This window comes from Saimiri boliviensis, chromosome 2 (genome assembly GCF_048565385.1).
Source record: "Saimiri boliviensis isolate mSaiBol1 chromosome 2, mSaiBol1.pri, whole genome shotgun sequence".
NCBI lineage: Eukaryota > Metazoa > Chordata > Mammalia > Primates > Cebidae > Saimiri > Saimiri boliviensis.
The window spans coordinates 30724931-30745891 of NC_133450.1; the positions used below are offsets into that span (position 1 = coordinate 30724931).

At 46.6% G+C, this 20961-nt stretch overlaps 1 protein-coding gene across 1 annotated transcript in view; it reads left to right on the forward strand.

The window, feature by feature from the left end:
• The first annotated feature begins 2486 nt into the window (after positions 1–2486).
• ZFYVE1 (zinc finger FYVE-type containing 1) overlaps positions 2487–20961 on the forward strand; it is a 56660-nt gene continuing 38185 nt past the window's right edge. Inside the window, exons 1-2 of the mRNA XM_039468857.2 lie at positions 2487–2711; positions 5750–6670. Coding sequence (XP_039324791.1) covers positions 6188–6670 — 483 coding nt within the window. The 5' untranslated portion in view covers positions 2487–2711; positions 5750–6187. The remainder of the gene's footprint in view (positions 2712–5749; positions 6671–20961) is intronic.

The window sequence follows — 20961 nt, forward strand, 5'->3', positions numbered from 1 at the left end:
AAAAAGAAATGATAGGAGGTCTTTGTTTTGGACTAAGCTCCTGCACCAGGCCCCAGCAGACCTGGCTAAAATGGAGTCACCCATGCTAAAGTTCCACCTCATCAAATCCAAACTAAGTTGTTATCAAACCTAAACTAGGCCGGGCGCGGTGGCTCAAGCCTGTAATCCCAGCACTTTGGGAGGCCGAGGCGGGTGGATCACGAGGTCAAGAGATCGAGACCATCCTGATCAACATGGTGAAACCCCGTCTCTACTAAAAATACAAAAAATTAGCTGGGCATGGTGGCGCGTGCCTGTAATCCCAGCTACTCAGGAGGCTGAGGCCGGAGAATTGCCTGAACCCAGGGGGCGGAGGTTGCAGTGAGCCGAGATCGTGCCATTGCACTCCAGCCTGGGTAACAAGAGCGAAACTTCGTCTCAAAAAAAAAAAAAAAACAAAAAAAAAAACAACCTAAACTAAAGTTCTTAACTGATCTTTGGAAAAATCAGGAAAGAGGGATAAGGATGGCCAATTTCCCAAACAGGTTAGTTTTAATGTTGCATAATAATGAAGCTCCCTCGATGGTAATCCTTACACAAAAGAAGTAGCCTGAAGTAAACTGATGTCAATTAATCAGTTATTATTCTTTTTTTTTTTTTTTTTTTTGAGACGGAGTTTCGCTCTTATTACCCAGGTTGGAGTGCAATGGCGCGATCTCGGCTCACCGCAACCTCCGCCTCCTGGGCTCAGGCAATTCTCCTGCCTCAGCCTCCTAAGTAGCTGGGATTACAGGCATGCGCCACCACGCCCAGCTAGTTTTTTTGTATTTTTAGTAGAGACGGGGTTTCACCATGTTGACCAGGATGGTCTCGATCTTTCGACCTCGTGATCCACCCGCCTCGGCCTCCCAAAGTGCTGGGATTACAGGCTTGAGCCACCGCGCCCGGCCAGTTATTATTCTTAATAATGAAGCTCCCTCAATGGTAATCCTTACATAAAAGAAGTAGCCTGAAGTAAACTGATGTCAATTAATCAGTTATTATTCTACTGTTCTGTCTCTCATCTCCACCTTCCAAGGGAAGTAGCTTAGAAATGACCAATGTGGGCCGGGCGGGTGGCTCAAGCCTGTAATCCCAGCACTTTGGGAGGCCGAGGCGGGTGGATCACGAGGTCAAGAGATCGAGACCATCCTGGTCAATATGGTGAAACCCTGTCTCTACTAAAAAAAAAATACAAAAAATTAGCTGGGCATGGTGGCGCGTGCCTATAATCCCAGCTACTCAGGAGGCTGAGGCAGGAGAATTGCCTGAACCCAGGAGGCGGAGGTTGCGGTGAGCCGAGATCGTGCCATTGCACTCCAGCCTGGGTAACAAGAGCGAAACTCCCTCTCAAAAAAAACAAACAAACAAACAAAAAAAAACCAAAAACCAATGTGTCAAGGTTCTATAAGACTGAAAAAAGAAAGCGAAGAAAGAGGAAAGAAAAAAATGGTAAGAAAGAAAGAAATTCTTTTTGTTCTTTGCTTTTGCTTCTTTCAACTTTTCTGTCTACAAAGCCAACTTCTCCTGCTCAGCTCATCAGAACATTCACTCCATTTCTGGAATGAAGTGTTGCCTGATACTAGAGTCACAATAAAGCCAATCGAGATCTTAAAACTAAATTCGTACAGGGCGCGGTGGCTCAAGCCTGTAATCCCAGCACTTTGGGAGGCTGAGGCGGGTGGATCACTAGGTCAAGAGATCGAGACCATCCTGGTCAACATGGTGAAACCCCGTCTCTACTAAAAATACAAAAAATTAGCTGGGCATGGTGGCGCGTACCTTTTATCCCAGCTACTCGAGAGGCTGAGGCAGGAGAATTGCCTGAACCCAGGAGGCGGAGGTTGCAGTGAGCGGAGATCGCGCCATTGCACTCCAGCCTGGGTAACAAGAGCAAAACTCCGTCTCAAAAAAAAAAAAAAAAAAAAAAAAACCTAAATTCGTTGTAATTTTGTCCTTTGCCAATTGGGAAAAACAACAAAAACTTCTCAAGAGTACCTATATCCTCTTATCACTTCTTTCTGGTCTTTTCCTAGTTTACCTAGTGAAATTGGGTAAGTGGAGACTACCTGTGCTCATACATTTCTGAGGAAACGGTGTGCAATAGGGTTACTTGAATCTAAATTAATTGACTCGCCATTTCCTACTTATACTAGACATTATTACATCAGCTCTCTAATGTAGCGCCATGCCTTCCCTAGTCACAACCCAAAAGAACGTGCTGAAACCTGGGGAACACCACGCTCAAGGCAAAAACTACAAGTCCCGAAATCCTCCGTGGCCTGTCCCCACCGCCTCCTCCCAAGAGCAGCCTCTTCTGTACTGGGAGTTGTAGTTATTCAGAGTCTTTCCTTCCGGGATACGGGGCGAGAACGTGCCGCGAGGAACTACAACCCCCAGGAAGCAGTGCGCACCCCCGCCCTCGCTGGCGCCGGGCTCCACCTTCTCCCGCTCCTCCCTTTCTGGGCTGCACTGCTCACGCCTTCCTGTTAGTCGGAGCTGGGAGAAGTTCACTCCGATCAGCTGATCCCAACTGACAACAGGAGAGGAGGAAGCCCGGGAGGCAACGAAGGAGGAGGGTGGCGGAGATGGAGATGAGGATGGATCTGCCGGTGTCCTGAGGAACAGCCCCGGCCCCCACCGGCGCCCTGCGGCCCCTAGACACCGCCTCGCTGCGGCTGAGCTGCCCCGTGGTGGGATCCCCGGGCCGCCGCGGGCTAGGGCAGGGCGGGGAGGACACGGCCCAGCGCCGGGCGAGTGATCGTCCTGGGGCTCCGGCTGCCCTCGGGAGGAAGGGGGGGCGAGTGCGGCGGGGGTGGGGGTGGGGTGGTATAAACAATGGATTCGGCTCCGGGCTTTGCCGCCGTGAGGGGGAATTTGGGGGACTTTCTTTGTTCTTAGCCTCCGCTCCTGCCCCTTGGGTTGTGGCGGTGGTGTCCGGGTGGAAGGAAGGGTGAGGAACCCCCGGCTGGGGAGAGGCGTCGAGGTGGGGGCCCGAGTGGGCAGAATGTTTGCTTGGCATGGCCGGGGGTAAGGTGTACTTTTTGAAGGCTGATTTTATATTTTTCTGAATAGTGACAAGTTTGATTTTTGTTTCTGTTTTGGGAGCTGGCTGAGCACGTCTGAGGTTAGAGTGTAAATAAGATCCCCTAGTCACTGCCTTCCCCTTCCTTGTTTATCTGAAAATAAGATTGATTGATTGATTAGGGGAGGAGTGACTATCAGAAAGGCAGGGCTTCACACCTTGTTGGGGCCTTGGAATGGGGGTCAAGGCTAGGTAGGGAATTAGGAATATAATTGTCAAAGTGACAAAAGCCCCTTTCTTGCCCCAGTTACCTTTTTCCCTATTTTGAAGTTATTTTTAAGTTAGTTTTTAAGTGACAAAGAGAAAAATTATTTGTTTTGACTCACTGCAGGCCTGGCTTTGCCATGGGTCATAGTAGAGGAATTGTCTCCTGTTGCTCTCCACTTTTTTTTTTTTTTTTTTTTTTTTTTTTGCAGTTAGTGGAAGAAGGGACAAGAGAATTACAATCTAAAAAAATAGTTTTTAGGCCGGGCGCGGTGGCTCAAGCCTGTAATCCCAGCACTTTGGGAGGCTGAGGCGGGTGGATCACGAGGTCAAGAGATCAAGACCATCCTGGTCAACATGGTGAAACCCCATCTCTACTAAAATACAAAAAAAAAAAATTAGCTGGGCATGGTGGCGCGTGCCTGTAATCCCAGCTACTCAGGAGGCTGAGGCAGGAGAACTGCCTGAACCCGGGAGGCAGAGGTTTCGGTGAGCCGAAATCGCGCCATTCTCCAGCCTGGGTAACAAGAGCGAAACTCCGTCTCAGAAAAAAAAAAAAAAGTTGTTTTTAAACATGAAATTGAAAAGTTGTTTTTAAACATGAAATTGTTACTATTGTTTCTGTGTTTAGAGTCCTCAATATGTCTCTATCTACAGTCAAAACAATCCAGTTACAAGGCTAACCGGGTCTGCCCAGGTAGTTGATGGATCTAAAATTTATTAACATATTTTCGTGAGCTTTGTACAGGCCACACCACTCCTTCCAGTTGTGGGATGCATGTGGTGGTCTAGACAGCTGTCCTTCCAAAGACTAATTGCTTAGTGATTTCCATTCTGAATTTAATGACTGAATGAACAGAAAATTCCAGTCTGGGAAACAGAGCAGGGAAGTCTCTTGGGCCTAGATGTAGTGTTTGTTGTCAAGAGCTTTAGCCATAATTTTGTGAATAAATTTTTGTTTTTTTGTTTTTTTGAGGGAGTCTCCCTCTGTCACCCAGGCTGGAGTGTAGTGGTGAGATCTTGGATCACTGCAACCTCTACTTCTTGGGTTCAAGCCAATGAGTCATTGCGCCTGGCCATTGAGAATAAATTTCTATCGCAACAAGTCAGTGTACATTTTTTTGTTTTGTTTTTGTTTTTGTTTTTTGAGATGAAGTCTCACTCTGTCGCCCAGGCTCTGGAGTACAGTGGCGCAGTCTCCACTCGCCACGACCTCTGCCTCCCAGGTCAGAGCGATTCTTCTACCTCAACCTCCCGAGTGGCAGGAACCACAGGCGTGTGCCACCACACCCGGCTAATTTTTTGTATTTTTTAATAGAGGCGGGGTTTCATGGTGTTAGCCAGGATGGTCTTGATCTCCTGACCTCGTGATTCGCCCGCTTCGGCCTCCCAAAGTGCTGGGATTACAATCGTGAGCCACTGCGCCCAGCATTTTTTTTTTTTTTTTTTTGAGACAGAGTCTCGCTCTGGTGCAATTTCCGCTCATTGCAACCTCTTCCTCCCACGTTCAAGCAATTCTCCTGCTTCAGCCTCCCGAGTAGCTGGGACTATAGGGACGTGACACCATGCCTAGCTTCCTTTTGTTTTGTTTTTTTAGTAGAGACGGCGTTTCACCATGTTGGCCAGGATGGTCTCCATCTCTTGACCTCGTAATCCGCCCACCTCGGCCTCCCAAAATGCTGGGATTACAGGCGGCCAGGCCATTGTAAGTTTTAAGATCAAGAAAGAGATTTCTGCCGGGCGCGGTGGCTCAAGCCTGTAATCCCAGCACTTTGGGAGGCCGAGGCGGGTGGATCACGAGGTCGAGAGATTGAGACCATCCCGGTCAACATAGTGAAACCCCGTCTCTACTAAAAATACAAAAAATTAGCTGGGCATGTTGGTGCGTGCCTGTAATCCCAGCTACTCAGGAGGCTGAGGCAGGAGAATTGCCTGAACCCAGGAGGCGGAGGTTGCGGTGAGCCGAGATTGCGCCATTGCACTCCAGCCTGGGTAACAAGAGCAAAAACTCTTGTCTCAAAAAAAAAAAAAAAAAAAAAAAAGAAAGAGATTTCTGGCCAGACACGGTGGCTCACACCTGTAATCCCTGCACTTTGCCAGGCCTAGGAGAGCAGATCATGTTGAGACCATCCTGGCCAACATGGTGAAACCCCGCCTCTACTAAAAATACAAAAATTAATTGGGCCTGGTGGTGCATGCCCAACTACTTGGGAGGCTGAGGCAGGAGAATTGATTGAATCCAGGAGGTGGAGGTTGCAGCGAGCTGAGACTGTGTCATTACACTCCAGCCTTGGCAACAAGTGCAAAACTCTGTCTCAAAAAAAAAAGAGGAGATTTCTCTGGACAGTTTTGGGCTAGTATTTAATCACAGTCTTTTTTTATTTTTTAAGGTGTACTTCCGTTTTTTAGATGAGTGAAATCCTTTTCCTTCCTCTATTCTAGGTATCCCCTGAAATACTGACTTCAAGTTGAATTATATCGAAAAGCTCCTTACTACTTTATCTCATTGATTACCAAAACTTTGTAGCTGATGTCCAACTGATGAACCCACCACCGTGAACCCATCAGACCTCTCTCAGACAGCCATAAAAGACCCTTCCAAGTTGATTTTGACCCCATCTTTGCTTGCACTTTATGGAGGGTGAAATCATCAAGCCAAATCAACATTGCTGCTAATACAAGAGTCTTGGAGGCAGCAAATTAAAAAATTGAACATCTGTTTGTGAAGAACTATAACAGGACATTAAAGGTATTCTTTTTTAAAGTGTTCAGAATCCTGTGGAAGTTTCCTGCAGTCTTCAGACTCAAATCTTTGTCTTCACTCCTGGGGCAAGCTCAGTGACTGTTATATGGTGGACGTGTTTCTGTACCAGTGTAAGTATGAGTGCCCAGACTTCCCCAGCAGAGAAGGGCCTGAATCCGGGGCTGACGTGCCAGGAAAGTTACGCTTGCAGTGGGACTGATGAAGCTATCTTTGAGTGTGATGAGTGCTGCAGTCTGCAGTGTCTGCGCTGTGAGGAGGAGCTCCATCGGCAGGAGCGCCTGAGAAACCATGAGCGGATAAGACTCAAACCTGGCCATGTCCCTTACTGTGACCTCTGCAAGGGTCTCAATGGGCATTCACCAGGTGTACGGCAGAGGGCAATAGTGAGGTGCCAGACCTGCAAAATCAACTTGTGCCTGGAGTGCCAGAAGAGGACTCATTCTGGGGGTAACAAAAGGAGACACCCTGTTACTGTGTACAATATCAGTAATCTCCAGGAGTCACTGGAGGCAGAAGCGATGGATGAGGAGTCCAAGAGGCAGAAGATGACTGAGAAGGTTGTGAGTTTCCTCCTAGTAGATGAAAATGAAGAAATTCAGGTAAGCACATGGGTATACTGGGATTCGTGTGTGGTGGAGCAGATCTGTTGTTGGAAAGCAGTGCTCAAAAACAATGTCTGGCGGGGCAGGGAGGCTTATGCCTGTAATCCCAGCACTTTGGGAGGCCAAGACGGGTAGTTCACGAGATCAGTAGTTTGAGACCAGCCTGGCTAATATGGTGAAACACCATGTCTACTAAAAATAGAAAAATTAGTTGGGTGTGGTGGGGCTTACCTGTAGTTCCAGCTACTGGGGAGGCCGAGGCAGAAGAAATGCTTGAATCTAGGGGGGCAGAGGTTGCAATGAGCTGAGATCTTTTTTGAGAGTGTCTCAAAAAAAAAAAAAAAAAAAAAAAGAATGTCCAAGAGGAGATCACATTTTAATCATTAAAAGGCAAGACCTGGGCCGGGCATGGTGGCTCACGCCTGTAATCCCAGCACTTTGGGAGGCCGAGGAGGGTGGATCACGAGGTCAAGAGATCAAGACCATCCTGGTCAACATGGTGAAACCCCGTCTCTACTAAAAATACAAAAAATTAGCTGGGCATGGTGGCGCGTGCCTGTAATCCCAGCTACTCAGGAGGCTGAGGCAGGAGAATTGCCTGAACCCAGGAGGCGGAGGTTGCGGTGAGCCGAGATCGTGCCATTGCACTCCAGCCTGGGTAACAAGAGCGAAACTCCGTCTCAAAAAAAAAAAAAAAAAAAGTCAAGACCTCTGGGGGCTTCAGCTGCATGACCTCTGGCCAAATTACTTTACTTCTCTGAGCCTTAGTTTTTTCATCTGTAAAATGGGGGACAAAAAACTAAAACAAAACAAAATAAAATAAAATGGGGGACAGTGCCTACTTCATCGAGTTGTGAAGATGAAAAATGAGACAGTGTTTGTTAAGCCTGTTGGAGAATAAGTGGTGAGTGTATGGTAGCTGTTGTTAGTACTAATTGTAGCATTATTATTAGAACAAACAGATTGAAAACATTTCAGAATGAGAGCATCCTGGCAAGCTGTGAGTAAATGTTGGTGAGCAGAACTACACCTATCCAGGGAAACACACTAACAGTGGGTCCTGTTGGAGTGCTAGGTAATAAGGCATAAACCTGTGATTTCGATTTAGAGAGGCAGGTATTTAAAAAGTGGCCTTTATTTATTTATTTACTGAGACAGAGTCTCACTCTATTGCCCAGGCTGGACTTGCAATGGCTTGATCTTGGCTCACTACAACCTCTGTCTCCCTGGTTCAAGCGATTCTCCCTCCTCAGCCTCCCAAGTAGCTGGAATTACAGGCACCTGCCATCATGCCTGGCTAATTTTTGTATTTTTATAGAACTGGGGTTTCACCATGTTGGCCAGGCAGATCTTGAATTCCTGATCTTAGATGATCTGCACACCTCAGCATCCCAAAGTGCTGGGATTACGAGTGTGAACCACTGTAAATTTGCTGTTGCTGTTTTTGCCTTCCAACAACAGCAAAAAGTGGCTTTTTAAAAATTAATTAATTTTTTTTTTTTTTTTTTTTGAGACGGAGTTTCGCTCTTGTTACCCAGGCTGGAGTGCAATGGCGCGATCTCGGCTCACCGCAACCTCCGCCTCCTGGGTTCAGGCAATTCTTCTGCCTCAGCCTCCTGAGTAGCTGGGATTACAGGCACGCACCACCATGCCCAGCTAATTTTTTGTATTTTTAGTAGAGACGGGGTTTCACCATGTTGACCAGGATGGTCTCAATCTCTTGACCTCGTGATCCACCCGCCTCGGCCTCCCAAAGTGCTGGGATTACAGGCTTGAGCCACCGCGCCCAGCCGCTTGAGCCACCGCGCCCAGCCAAAAATTAATTAATTTTTTAAAGAGGCAGGGTTTCACCATGTTAGCCAGGATGGTCTGGATCTCCAGACCTCGTGATCCGCCATCCTCAGCCTCCCAAAGTGCTGGGATTACAGGTGTGAGCCACCGCACCTGGCCCCAAAAAGTGGCTTTTTAATAAGGACAATATTCTTTCCCAATGGTCTCTTCATAAATATATATTTATAATTTTTTTTTTTTTTTTTTTTTTTTTGAGACGGAGTTTCGCTCTTGTTACCCAGGCTGGAGTGCAATGGCGCGATCTCGGCTCACCGCAACCTCCGCCTCCTGGGTTCAAGCAATTCTCCTGCCTCAGCTTTTGTATTTTTAGTAGAGACGGGGTTTCACCATGATGACCAGGATGGTCTAGATCTCTCGATCTCGTGATCCACCTGCCTCGGCCTCCCAAAGTGCTGGGATTACAGGCTTGAGCCACCGCGCCCGGCAATTTTTTTTTTTTTTTTTTTTTAAGCAGCCTTGTTCTGTCACCCAGGTTGGAGTGCAGTGGTGCCATCTCAGCTTACTGCAGCCTCTACCTCCTGGGTTCAAGTGATTCTCCTGCCTGAGTAGCTGGGATTACGAGGTGCATGCCATCATGCCTGGTTAAATTTTGAATTTTTAGTAGAGATGGGGTTTTACCATGTTAGCCAGGTTGGTCTTGAACCCCTGACCTCAGGTGATCCTCAGGTGATCTGCCTGCCTCGGCCTCCCAAAGTGCTGGGATTACAAGAGTGAGCCACTGTGCCCGGCCAGTGTCTTCAAATTTTCTTGTATAGTCTTCTGATCAGTAGAAGCCAGTGAGGGCATGTGGAGTACAGAATGACTAGGGGTTATTTGGTTTGAGTCTGAGTTGGGGAGATGGTAGTATGTGATAGCTAGGTGAGATTGGGGAAGGGGTGGTATAATGTTTATACTTTGGAATGAAGGTAATGTAATGTCTGTACTTTTCTTTTGAGTGGCCTTTCAAGTGAGGTCTGTTTGAATTCACATCTTTGTTTACCAATCATTGTATAGCCAAGGCTAAGTGATAAAAATCCTTTCCATTCCTAATCTTTTGTGTCCTATCAGCAATCCTGTAAAGTAGAAGTGAAACTGAGGCACAGAGCTTACATGATTTTTATCACAGTCTGGCACATAGTATCCAGTACGAATTTATTGTCTTCAGTATCACTGGAGTATCTGTGGTGATTGACTCAGTACTTTTGATAGTGATGACTCCTTCAGTTTCCAGTTTGGAGGGGAGTACCTGTGTAACTTACCATTTGAGAGGCTCCCTAATTACCCACCTAATATTTTTCTTCTGTACTTTTTTTCCGCCTTGGATAAGCTGATGGACTTGAATTACATCATGATTCTTATGTACTTCCATAGTCAGCTAAATACTTTGCTAACACGGACTTTTCTTTACTTGTGTGAGAGGAACGAATAGAGTTATGGAAGAGTGACCCAAATCCCGTTCCCTGTCCCTTGTCAGCAATAATGTCTTCGTTATGGATTATGCTCTGATTGGGACTAAATCTTTTATAAATGGAACACTTAGATTTTGGATGATTCTTGGTGGTTTTGCTATTAGTTGTCTGTAATGTAAGCTTTTGGAAGGTCATAGTTTGGTTGCTGTCACTTTTGTCAAATGAGGGGAGGCTTTGGGGTGAACTAGTAACTCCCATGAATTGCACTGACACCTTTAAAAAGAATAGTTTTTTTGGGAGGACGATGTGTATTTTTTTTTTTTTCTTTTTTAGCATTGATATGTGTTCCTTAGTTGAAAATTAAGGGCTTAGGCCAGGTGCGGTGGCTCACGCCTGTAATCTCAGCACTTTGGGAGGCCAAGGCAGGTGGATCATGAGGTCAGGAGTTCAAGACCAGCCTGGCCAAGATGGTGAAACCCCATGTCTACTAAAAATACAAAAAATTAACCAGGCGTGGTGGCAGGCACCTGTAATCCCAGCTGCTTAAGAGGCTGAGGCAGGAGAATTGCATGAACCCGGCGGCAGAGATTGCATTAAGCTGAGATGACACCACTGCACTCCAGCATGATAGAGTGAGACCCTGTCTCAAAAAAAAAAAAAAAAAAAAGAGCTTGTACAGAAATGTAATGAAGAAGACATATCTGACTACCCAGAGATGATTTTCATCTTTTTTTTTTTGTATGTGTTATGTGTATAATTGGATTGTTTGTAAAGATTCTCCCTGCATTTCCTCCCTTCATGTAAACATTAACCATTAACCACTTCCTAGGAAGGAAACAACAGTTTTTTTTTGAAACGGAGTTTTGCTCCCATTGCCCAGGCTGGAGTACAATGGCAGTGATCTTGGCTCACTGCAACCTCCACCTCCTGGGTTCAAGCAGTTCTCCTGCCTCAGCCTCCCGAGTAGCTGGGATAACAGGCATGTGTCACCACGCCTGGCTAATTTTGTTTTTTTTAGTAGAGACAAGGTTTCTCCATGTTGGTCAGGCTGGTCTTGAACTCCTGACCTCAGGTCATCTGCTCTCCTCAGCCTCCCAAAGTGCTGGGATTACAGGCGTGAGCCAGTGTCCCCAGCCTGAAATAACAGTTTATTAATTGCAAACAGCATTGGTTGGGACTGATGGATTAGACATAGAATTCATTCATTTTAGGTGATTTGTTCTCATAGAGTCATAAATGAAGAAATACTTAAAATGTCTAGTTCAGTTATCTGATACTGAATATTCAAAACAATTAGATGATTTATATAAATCTAGTTTATAAATTAAGCTAGATTGTGAACTTCTGGAGAGCAGGATCGTGTTAAATGGCCTATGCCATGTATAATGGTAAACACATTGTCAGTGCATAAATACTGATTGATGTTGTCACATCTCAACTTCAGTTTTTTTTTTTTTTTTTTTTTTTTTTTTTTTGAGACGGAGTTTCGCTCTTGTTACCCAGGCTGGAGTGCAATGGCACGATCTCGGCTCACCGCAACCTCCACCTCCTGGGTTCAGGCAATTCTTCTGCCTCAGCCTCCTGAGTAGCTGGGATTACAGGCACGTGCCACCATGCCCAGCTAATTTTTTGTATTTTAGTAGAGACGGAGTTTCACCATGTTGACCAGGATGGTTTCGATCTCTTGACCTCGTGATCCACCCGCCTCGGCCTCCCAAAGTGCTGGGATTACAGGCTTGAGCCACCGGCGGGCCCTAACTTCAGTTTTTTTTCAGATGGGAGTCTCACTTTGTCCTCCAGGCTGGAATGCAGTGGTGTGATCTTGCCTCACTGCAACCTCCATATCCCAGGTTCAAGCAATTCTCCTGCCTCAGCCTCCCAAGTAGCTGGAACTACAGGTGCGCACCACCATGCCCAGCTAATTTTTGTGTTTGATTTAGTAGAGATGGGGTTTCTCTATGTTGGCCAGGCTGGTCTCAAACTCTGACCTCATGTGATCCTCCCGCCTCAGCCTCCCAAAGTGCCAGGATTACAGGCATAAGCCACCATGCCCAGTGAACTTAAGCTTTTAAAAAATGAGTATCAGGGCCGGGCGCGGTGGCTCAAGCCTGTAATGCCAGCACTTTGGGAGGCCGAGGCAGGTGGATCACAAGGTCAAGAGATCGAGACCATCCTGGTCGACATGGTGAAACCCCGTCTCTACTAAAAATACAAAAAAATTAGCTGGGCATGGTGGTGCGTGCCTGTAATCCCAGCTACTCAGGAGGCTGAGGCAGGAGAATTGCCTGAACCCAGGAGGCGGAGGTTGCGGTGAGCCGAGATCGCGCCATTGCACTCCAGCCTGGGTAACAAGAGCGAAACTCCGTCTCAAAAAAAAAAAAAAATGAGTATCAAGGTCAGGCGCAGTGGCTCATACCTGTAATCCTAGCACTTCGGGAGGCTGAGGCGGTCAGATCCCAATGTCAGGAGTTTAAGACTAGCCTGACCAACATGGTGAAACCCCGTCTCTACTAAAAATGCAAAAGTTAGCCAGGTGTGGTGGTGAGTGCCTGTAATCCCAGCTACTTGGGAGGCTGAGGCAGGAGAATTGCTTGAAACTGGGAGGCAGAGGATGCGGTGAGCCAAGATCGTGCCACTGCACTCCACCTTTGGCAACAGAGTGAGATCCTCTCTCAAAAAAAAAAAAAAAAAGTTAGCCAGGCTTGGTGATGTGCACCTGTAATCCCAGCTACTCAGGAGGCTGAGGCAGGAGAATCACTTGAACCTGGGAGCCAGAGGTTGTAGTGAGTCAAGATTGTCACCATTGTACCAGTGTGGAGAACAAGAGTGAAACTCTGCCTCAAACAAAACAAAACAAAACAATAACAATAAGAAAAAAAGGTTATTACATACATGGCTAGTAAAAAATTAAACTAGTATGAAAGGGCATAAAATGAAAAGAATTTCCCTCCTGCTTCATGCGCCAACTCTCTTTTCTTTCTTTTTTTTTTTTTTGAAGACACCACAGAGTCTTGTTCTGTCATGCAGGCTAGAGTGCAGTGGTGCCGCCTGGCGCACTGCAACCTCTGCCTTCCAGGTCTCAAGCTCCTTACCTCAGGTGATCTGCCCACCTTGGCCTACCAAAGTGTTGGGATTACAGGTGTGAGCCACTGTGCCCGGCCTTCATTTAAACTTTCTTTCTTTTTTTTGAGACGGAGTTTCACTCTTGTTACCCAGGCTGGAGTGCAATGGCGCGATCTTGGCTCACCGCAACCTCCGCCTCCTGGGTTCAGGCAATTCTCCTGCCTCAGCCTCCTGAGTAGCTGGGATTACAGGCACATGCCACCATGCCCAGCTAATTTTTTTCTATTTTTAGTAGAGACGAGGTTCCACCATGTTGACCATGATGGTCTCAATCTCTTGACCTCGTGATCCACCCGCCTCGGCCTCTCAAAGTGCTGGGATTACAGGCTTGAGCCACTGAGCCCGGCCTAAACTTTCTAATTCAACCTCATGGTGACCTGAAGCACCAGCTCACCAATATTTTATGGCTGCTGTGACGATTTGATGAACCATAGCTCTGTATAAATATATATTATTTGTCATTATCAAAATGTTGTTGATGAACTTCCTCATAGCAGTAAAGAGTCTATCAGGTTCTGATTTTGTTTTTCTTTTCATGTTTCTAGGCATTTGTGGGTTTTAAGCATTTTCAGTTTAGCATGTAGGGATTTTTTTTTTTTTTTTAGATGGGGTCTTGCTGTGTTGCCCAGGCTGGACTTGAATTCCTGGGCTTAAGCAGTTATTCTGTTTTAGCTGTCCAAGTAGCTGGGACTACAGATGTGCACCACTGTGCCCAGCCCATATACAGGGGTTGTTTTAGCACTTTGTAGGCTGTAACCACTGGGTAGGATCTCCTCAAATGCTTTTTTTTAAGAGACAGGGTTTCGGCTAGGCACAGTGGCTCACATCGGTAATCCCAGCACTTTGGGAGGCCAAGGCGGGTGGATCATGAGGTCAAGAGATCGAGACCATCCTGGTCAACATGCTGAAACCCCGTCTCTACTAAAAATACAAAAATTAGCTGGGCATGGTGGCGCACGCCTGTAGTCCCAGCTACTTGGGAGGCTGAGGCAGGAGAATTGCTTGAACCCAGGAGGTGGAGGTTGCGGTGAGCCGAGATTGCGCCATTGCACTCCAGCCTGGGTAACAAAAAAAGAGACAGGGTTTCACCGTGTTGGTCAGGTTGATCTTGAACTCCTGACCTTGTGATCCACCCATCTCTGCCTCCCAAAGTTTGGTGATTACAGGCGTGAGCCCTGAGCCTTTTTTTGTTTTGTTTTGGTCTCAAATTCTGTGGCCTAGAGTCCCCTAAGATTCTTGTGTATAATGTGCATATTATTCAGTTTATTTTAGAAAATGCAAAAGGACAAAAAGCTTCCTTTAAGGGTAAACATTTTATCATTACCTTGTCCTTTAAGTGTGTACTATAGTGGTAAATTTGAGGAGAGACTGACTTAGTGTCATAAATAGAAAGTAACCTGTGGCTGCTAAACGGACACACTCGGCCTGCTAGTCAAAGACACAAAGACATCCATTAATTCATCACAATTTTTGTGCATATATCACGTGCCAGGCACTTTTTTTTTTTTTAATCACTAACTTCAAGACAATTTTTTTTTTTTTTTTTGAGACGGAGTCTTGCTGTGTCACCGAGGCTGGAGTACAGTGGTGCGATCTTGGCTCACTGTAGCCTCTGCCTCCCAGGCTCAAATGATTCTCCTGCCTCAGCTCCCTGAGTAGTTGAGATTATAGGCACCCACCACTGCGCCTGGCTAATTTTTTTTGTATTTTTAGTAGTGATGGGGTTTCACCATGTTGGTCAGGCTGATTTCGAACTTCTGACCTCATAATCTGCCCACCTCGGCCTCCCAAAGTGCTGGGATTACAGGTGTGAGCCACTGAGCCCAGCCAGAGGTGACTTTTAAGCAGAGACCTACCTGATGGGTAATAATAGTGTGGTACGTAGACCTCCAGCTAGAGGGAATGGGAAGAAAATGAAGGTAGAATGGCATGTTTGAGGCTAGAAAGAATGCCAGTGTGGCTGGAGTGAGCTGGCAGAGAATGGTAAGGAAAGAGGTGCAGAGGGAAGGCAGGGGTCAGAGCATGGGAGGCCTTTCAGGGCATAGAGGTAAGCGGATTTTATTTTAAGGGTCATGGGAGACACCAGACTGTGCTACGCTAAGAAGTCACAGGACTCGATAGAAGCTATAGTGACCTGATAGAGACTGATGTATAGACTAGATTGTGGTGACTGTAGAGGGACAGGAAGGAAGGCAGGGAAACCACTTAGGAGGCTGCTGCAAAGCGTGAGGAAAGGTGTAGATTTGGTGTTACTGAGATGGGGAAATGGAGAGACATTGATGAATTTGGGACAATGTAGGTAAAATAATCAGGAGTGCTGATATACTGGATGGAGGAGTGAGGGAGTAAGAGAACTCAGTGGTGGCTTATAGGCATTTTGTTTGTACAAATAACACTTGCTTACTTAAGACACCAGAGTTTATTGCCTGAAATTGATAAAACTAAGTCTTTTTTTGGTTTTTGAGCTGGAGTTTCACTCTTGTTGTCCAGGTTGGAGTGCAGTGGCGTGATCTTGGCTCACTGAAACCTCTGCCTCCTTGGTTGAATCCATTCTCCTGCCTCAGCATCCTGAGTGGCTGGGATTACAGGCATGCGCCACCACGCTCAGCTAATTTTGTATTTTCAGTAGAGACAGGGTTTCTCCATGTTGGTCAGGCTGTCTGAAACTCCCAGCCTCAGGTGACCCTCCCACCTTGGCCTCCCAAAGTGCTGGGATTACAGGCGTGAGCCATCTCACCTCGCCTGATAAAACTAAGTTTTTCAAAACCTGATTGATACAAAACAGAGAGCTAATTTAGTCTCATTTGTATTATCTAACACAGTGGTTGGCAACCAGGAGTGCTTTTGCTCCACCAAGGGATATTTGGTAATGATTGGAGACACCTTTGGTTGTCACAACTGAGCTTTGGGGGGATATGCTACTGGATAGTGCATAGGCCAGGTTGCTACTAAAAACCACAGGCAGGGTATGGGGCAGCCCCCACAGAAGGAATTATCTGATGGTATAAAATGTCGGTAGTGCTGAGATTGAGAAAGGGATCTGACAGATGAAGGTTTAGTCTAAGAGAACATCTGGACACTAGTGAAGTGGAAAATATATCAGGGATAAAAAATTGAACCAGGCCGGGCGCGGTGGCTCAAGCCTGTAATCCCGGCACTTTGGGAGGCCGAGGCGGGTGGATCACGAGGTCAAGAGATCGAGACCATCCTGGTCAACATGGTGAAACCCCGTCTCTACTAAAAATACAAAAATTAGCTGGGCATGGTGGCACGTGCCTGTAATCCCAGCTACTCAGGAGGCTGAGGCAGGAGAATTGCCTGAACCCAGGAGGCGGAGGTTGTGGTGAGCCAGGATCGCGCCATTGCACTCCAGCCTGGGTAACAAGAGCGAAACTCCTGTCTCAAAAGAAAAAAAAAAAAAAAATTAAACCAAACACCGGTTTTTCCTCATCTTTTTTTTTTCTTTTGAGACAGGGTCTTACTATCTTGCCCAGGCTGGTTCCACCTCCTGGGCTCAGAGGATCCTCCTGTGGCCTCCCAAACTGCTGGGATTACTGTGCCTGGCCTTTTTCCTCCCTTTTTTAGTTCTGTTTGCTTCTCAAGTGATCTAGGTGGTGAATTTCAGCATTCTCTTTTGGCATATTTCGTAACCTTTCTAGTGAAATGGTAAGACTTTCTGGGTTGTATTCATTGATTTTTTCCTTTTTTGTTTCTTTTTGGGGGATGGAGTTTTGCTCCTGGTGCTCTGGCTGGAGTGCAGTGGTGCGCTCTTAGCTCACTGCAACCTCTGCCTCCCAGGTTCAAATGATTCTCCTTACTCAGACTCCTGAGTAGCTGGGATTACAGGTGCCCACCACCACTCATGGCTAATTTTTAGTAGAGACGGGCTTTCACCATTTTGGCCAGGCTGATCTCGAGCTCCTGACCTGAGGTGATATACCAGCCTTGGCCTCCCAAAATGCTGGGATTACAGGCGTGAGCCACTGCGTCCGGCTGTATTCATTGATTTTTCTAGGCCTCAGTGGAACTGTACTAGGAAAACCTTACAGGCCTTACAGATCCATTATTTAGAGTTTGTAATAAATAAGTGATCCATACTGACGAGTCATCTATAATCTCTTGAAGCCAGAGGCAACACCTTAGCAAATAAAAGGTCAGAAGAAATAAGGTTTCTAGTGGTTGGAGCTGTTAGTGGAGGAAGAGGATAGAATTTTCCCATCTCTTGGGTTTTGTGAGGGAGTTAGACATCCTGTTTTGTCAGAATGTTTACCTGTCAGGAGAAGAAAGGCGAAACAGTAAAAGGCATTTGTTTTTCTTTGTTCTTGTGTTTTAAAGAAGATGCCATACAACCATCCCTTTCTTCTCTGTCTCTTCTTCTTTTTTTTTTTTTTTTTTTTGAGATGGAGTTTTGCTTTTGTTGCGCAGGCTGGAGTGCAGTGGCACAATCTTGGCTTACTGCAACCTCTGCCTCCCGGGTTCAAGCAATTTTCCTATCTCAGCCTCCGGAGTAGCTGGGCTTACAGGCATGTGCTACCACGCCTGGCTGATTTTTGTATTTTTAATAGAGATGGGGTTTCTCCATGTTGGTCAGGCTGGTCTCGAACTCCTGACCTCAGGTGATCTGCACACTTTGGCCTCCCAGAGTGCTGGATTACAGGCGTGAGCCACTGTACCTGGCCTCCTCTGTCTCTTTCCTACAAACTTCCCTGAGTGTCCTCCTTCCAAGAGAGCAGCAGAGAAGCAAACTGACAAGAACTTCCACCCATTCCACCTTCATGCCGATTGTTTCTGAGTGGAACATTCAGAGAGCCAAGGGCCTTTTTATGCCCAGAGACTCCTGAAACTGAGGCCTGTCATGGTGAACGTGTAGGCTGGTAAAAAAGCTCAGGGACCCACGAGTGGTCGGTAAGAGGCTAAGGGAGTGTTCATATGGGGCCAACCCTCCCTGACTTGGGCCCTTCCTGAAATGGGAGCCCAAGATGAGACTCTTTCATGTCCTTCCCTCCAATGAAGTCATTGGTGGACATCCTCTCACTGAGACCGCCTCTTTATTTTTCGTTTTGAGATGGAGTTTCACTCTTGTCGCCCAGGCTGGAGTGCAATGGCGTGATCTTGGCTCACTGCAACCTCCGCCTTCTGGGTTCAAGTGACTTCTCCTGCCTCAGCCTCTGGAGTAGCTGGGATTACAGGTGTATGCCCCATCACACCTGGCTAATTTTTTTATCTTTTTTTTTTTTTTTTTTGAGACGGAGTTTCGCTCTTGTTACCCAGGCTGGAGTGCAATGGCGCGATCTCGGCTCACCGCAACCTCCGCCTCCTGGGTTCAGGCAATTCTCCTGCCTCAGCCTCCTGAGTAGCTGGGATTACAGGCACGTGCCGCCATGCCCAGCTAATTTTTTGTATTTTTTTTAGTAGAGACGGGGTTTCACCATGTTGACCAGGATGGTCTCGATCTCTCGACCTCGTGATCCACCCGCCTTGGCCTCCCGAAGTGCTGGGATTACAGGCTTGAGCCACCGCGCCCGGCCAATTTTTGTATCTTTAGTAGAGACAGGTTTCACCCCTTTGTTCCAAAGTGGTGGGATTGCAGGCATGAGCCACATACCCAGCGAGACTGCTACTGCTGCTGCTTTTTTTTTTTTTTTTTTTTTTAGATGGAATTTCGCTCTTGTTACCCAGGCTGGAGTGCATTCATTGGTGCGATCTCGGCTCACTGCAACTTCTGCCTCCTGGGTTCAAGTGATTCTTCTGTCTCAGCTTCCCAAGTAGCTGGGATTACAGGTGTTTCCCTCCCAACCCCCACCACACCTGGCTAATTTTTATATTTCTAGTAGAGACGGGGTTTTGCCATGTTGGGCAGTCTGATCTCAAACTCCTGACCTCAGGTGATCCATACCCCTCGGCCTCACTACAGCCTTGATCTCGGCTCACTGCAACCTCTGCCCCCCAGTAATTCTCCTGTCTCAGCCTCCTGAGTAGCTGGGATGACAGGTGACCACCACTATGCTTGGCTAATTTTTGGCATTTTTAGTAGAGACCTGGTTTTACCATGTTGGCCAGACTGGTTTCAAACTCCTGACCTCAGGTGATCCCGCCTCAGTTTCCCAAAGTTCTGGGATTACAGGCATGAGCCACTGTGCCTGGCCGAGACTGCTTCTTTAAGAAGACCCATCTTGTAGCTTGGCGGCTTCACTTGTTTACAGTCCCAGAATAGTGCAGCTCAGAATACTGGGACTTGGCTAAAAGAGACTTTATTCTAGTGGGATTCAGGAATGGAAAATAGCAGGCTGGGCATGGTGGCTCACGCCTGTAATTCCAGCACTCTGGGAGGCCAAAGCGGGCGGATCACTTGAGGTCAGGAGTTTGAGATCAGCCTGGCCAACATGGTGAAACCCCGTTTATACTGAAAATACAAAAAGTAGCTGGGCGTGGTGGTGGGCGCTGGTAGCTCCAGCTACTCAGGTGGGTGAGGCAGGAGAATTGCATGAACCTGGGAGGCGGAGGTTGGAGTGAGTCGAGATCACTCCACTGCACTGCAGCCTGATCGACAGAGCTAGACTCTGTCTCAAAAAAAAAAAAAAAAAAGAAGATAGCAGAGGATTCTTTCTTGCTATACAAGATTGTTTTTTGTTTTTATTTTTTTGAGATGGAGTCTTGCTCTGTTGCTGAGGCTGGAGTGCAGTGGTGCCATCTCTGCTTGCTGCAACCTCCATAGCCTGGGTTCATGTGATTCTCTTGCCTCAGCCTCCTGAGTAGCTGGGACTATAGGTGCCCCCCCAACCATGCCCAGCTAATTTTTGTATTTTTAGTAGAGGTGGGGTTTTGCCATGTTGGCCAGTCTGTTCTCAAACTACTGACCTCAGGTGATCTGCCTGCCTCGGTCTACCAAAGTGCTGGGATTAACTGCGTGAGCTACCTCATCCAGCCATGTATGGGAATTCTTCACCACAAATTGGCTGTGCTGGTCTGCCACATTTCTATGCCACTTCAATCTTATGCTTGTCTGCCGTCCACTTCCTTGGCCCTGTTCTTGGCTTCCTGGTCTGGGGTGTAGCTTCCTGGGGCTTGTTCTTTCCTGCTTCTCTGTTTGAGATTGGCTGGTGGGTAACAGAAGGAAATCCTTCGGGACTTCATTCTGGTCACTAGGTCATTAGCCAGAGGGATCATCATCTTCCACATTATTGAACTTTCCCATTTTTCTGTTCTAATGTCCAGACTCTTCTAATTTAAGGACTAATTTTGGTGCAGTGGCTGGCTGGTTAGCCCTTTGGCAAGTTCTGGTCAGAACATGAATATATCTATTATTGGTTTCTCTGGTGTCATATAATTGCAACAAAAGAACATAGTTCTTCTTAGGAGCTGTCAAATTAACAAGCAATTGTTGGGTTAGTAGTAGGCTCTCCTCCTCCACCGATGCTGTTCTCTTGAAGAAACCCAAGTAAAAGCCCCTTTTGTTGATAGTGGTAAAGGTAAAGGCATTATATGGCATTTACTGGGAAACACAGGATTGAGGATGACTCAGACTGAAAGAAAGATTAAAGAAACCCTATTATGTGCCTTCAGTTTCTGCTTAGCATCTTGTGAGCTTCCTCAGCCTTGGGATCATTCAGTTTCAACAGACTCCTGGTATTTAACTTGGGAGGCTGTTTTGTTTTAGTACAAGGATATTTAAAATCTGACCCACGTAAGCCATTGAAACCACTGTGAGTCAGCTTTTTAGAGAACCTATCTTTAACTACTTTAAGTTACCTCCAGTTTCATGATTCCATTTTTTTCTGGCCTGTCAATTTCTTGAAGTGATTGATTTTTCTGTAATTGAGCAGGCATTTGGCTTTTTGAGCCAGGATTCATGTGATAGACATATTTCTTTTTCTTTTTCTTTTTTAAAGAGACGGTGTCTCGCTATGTTGCCCAGGCTGGAGTGCA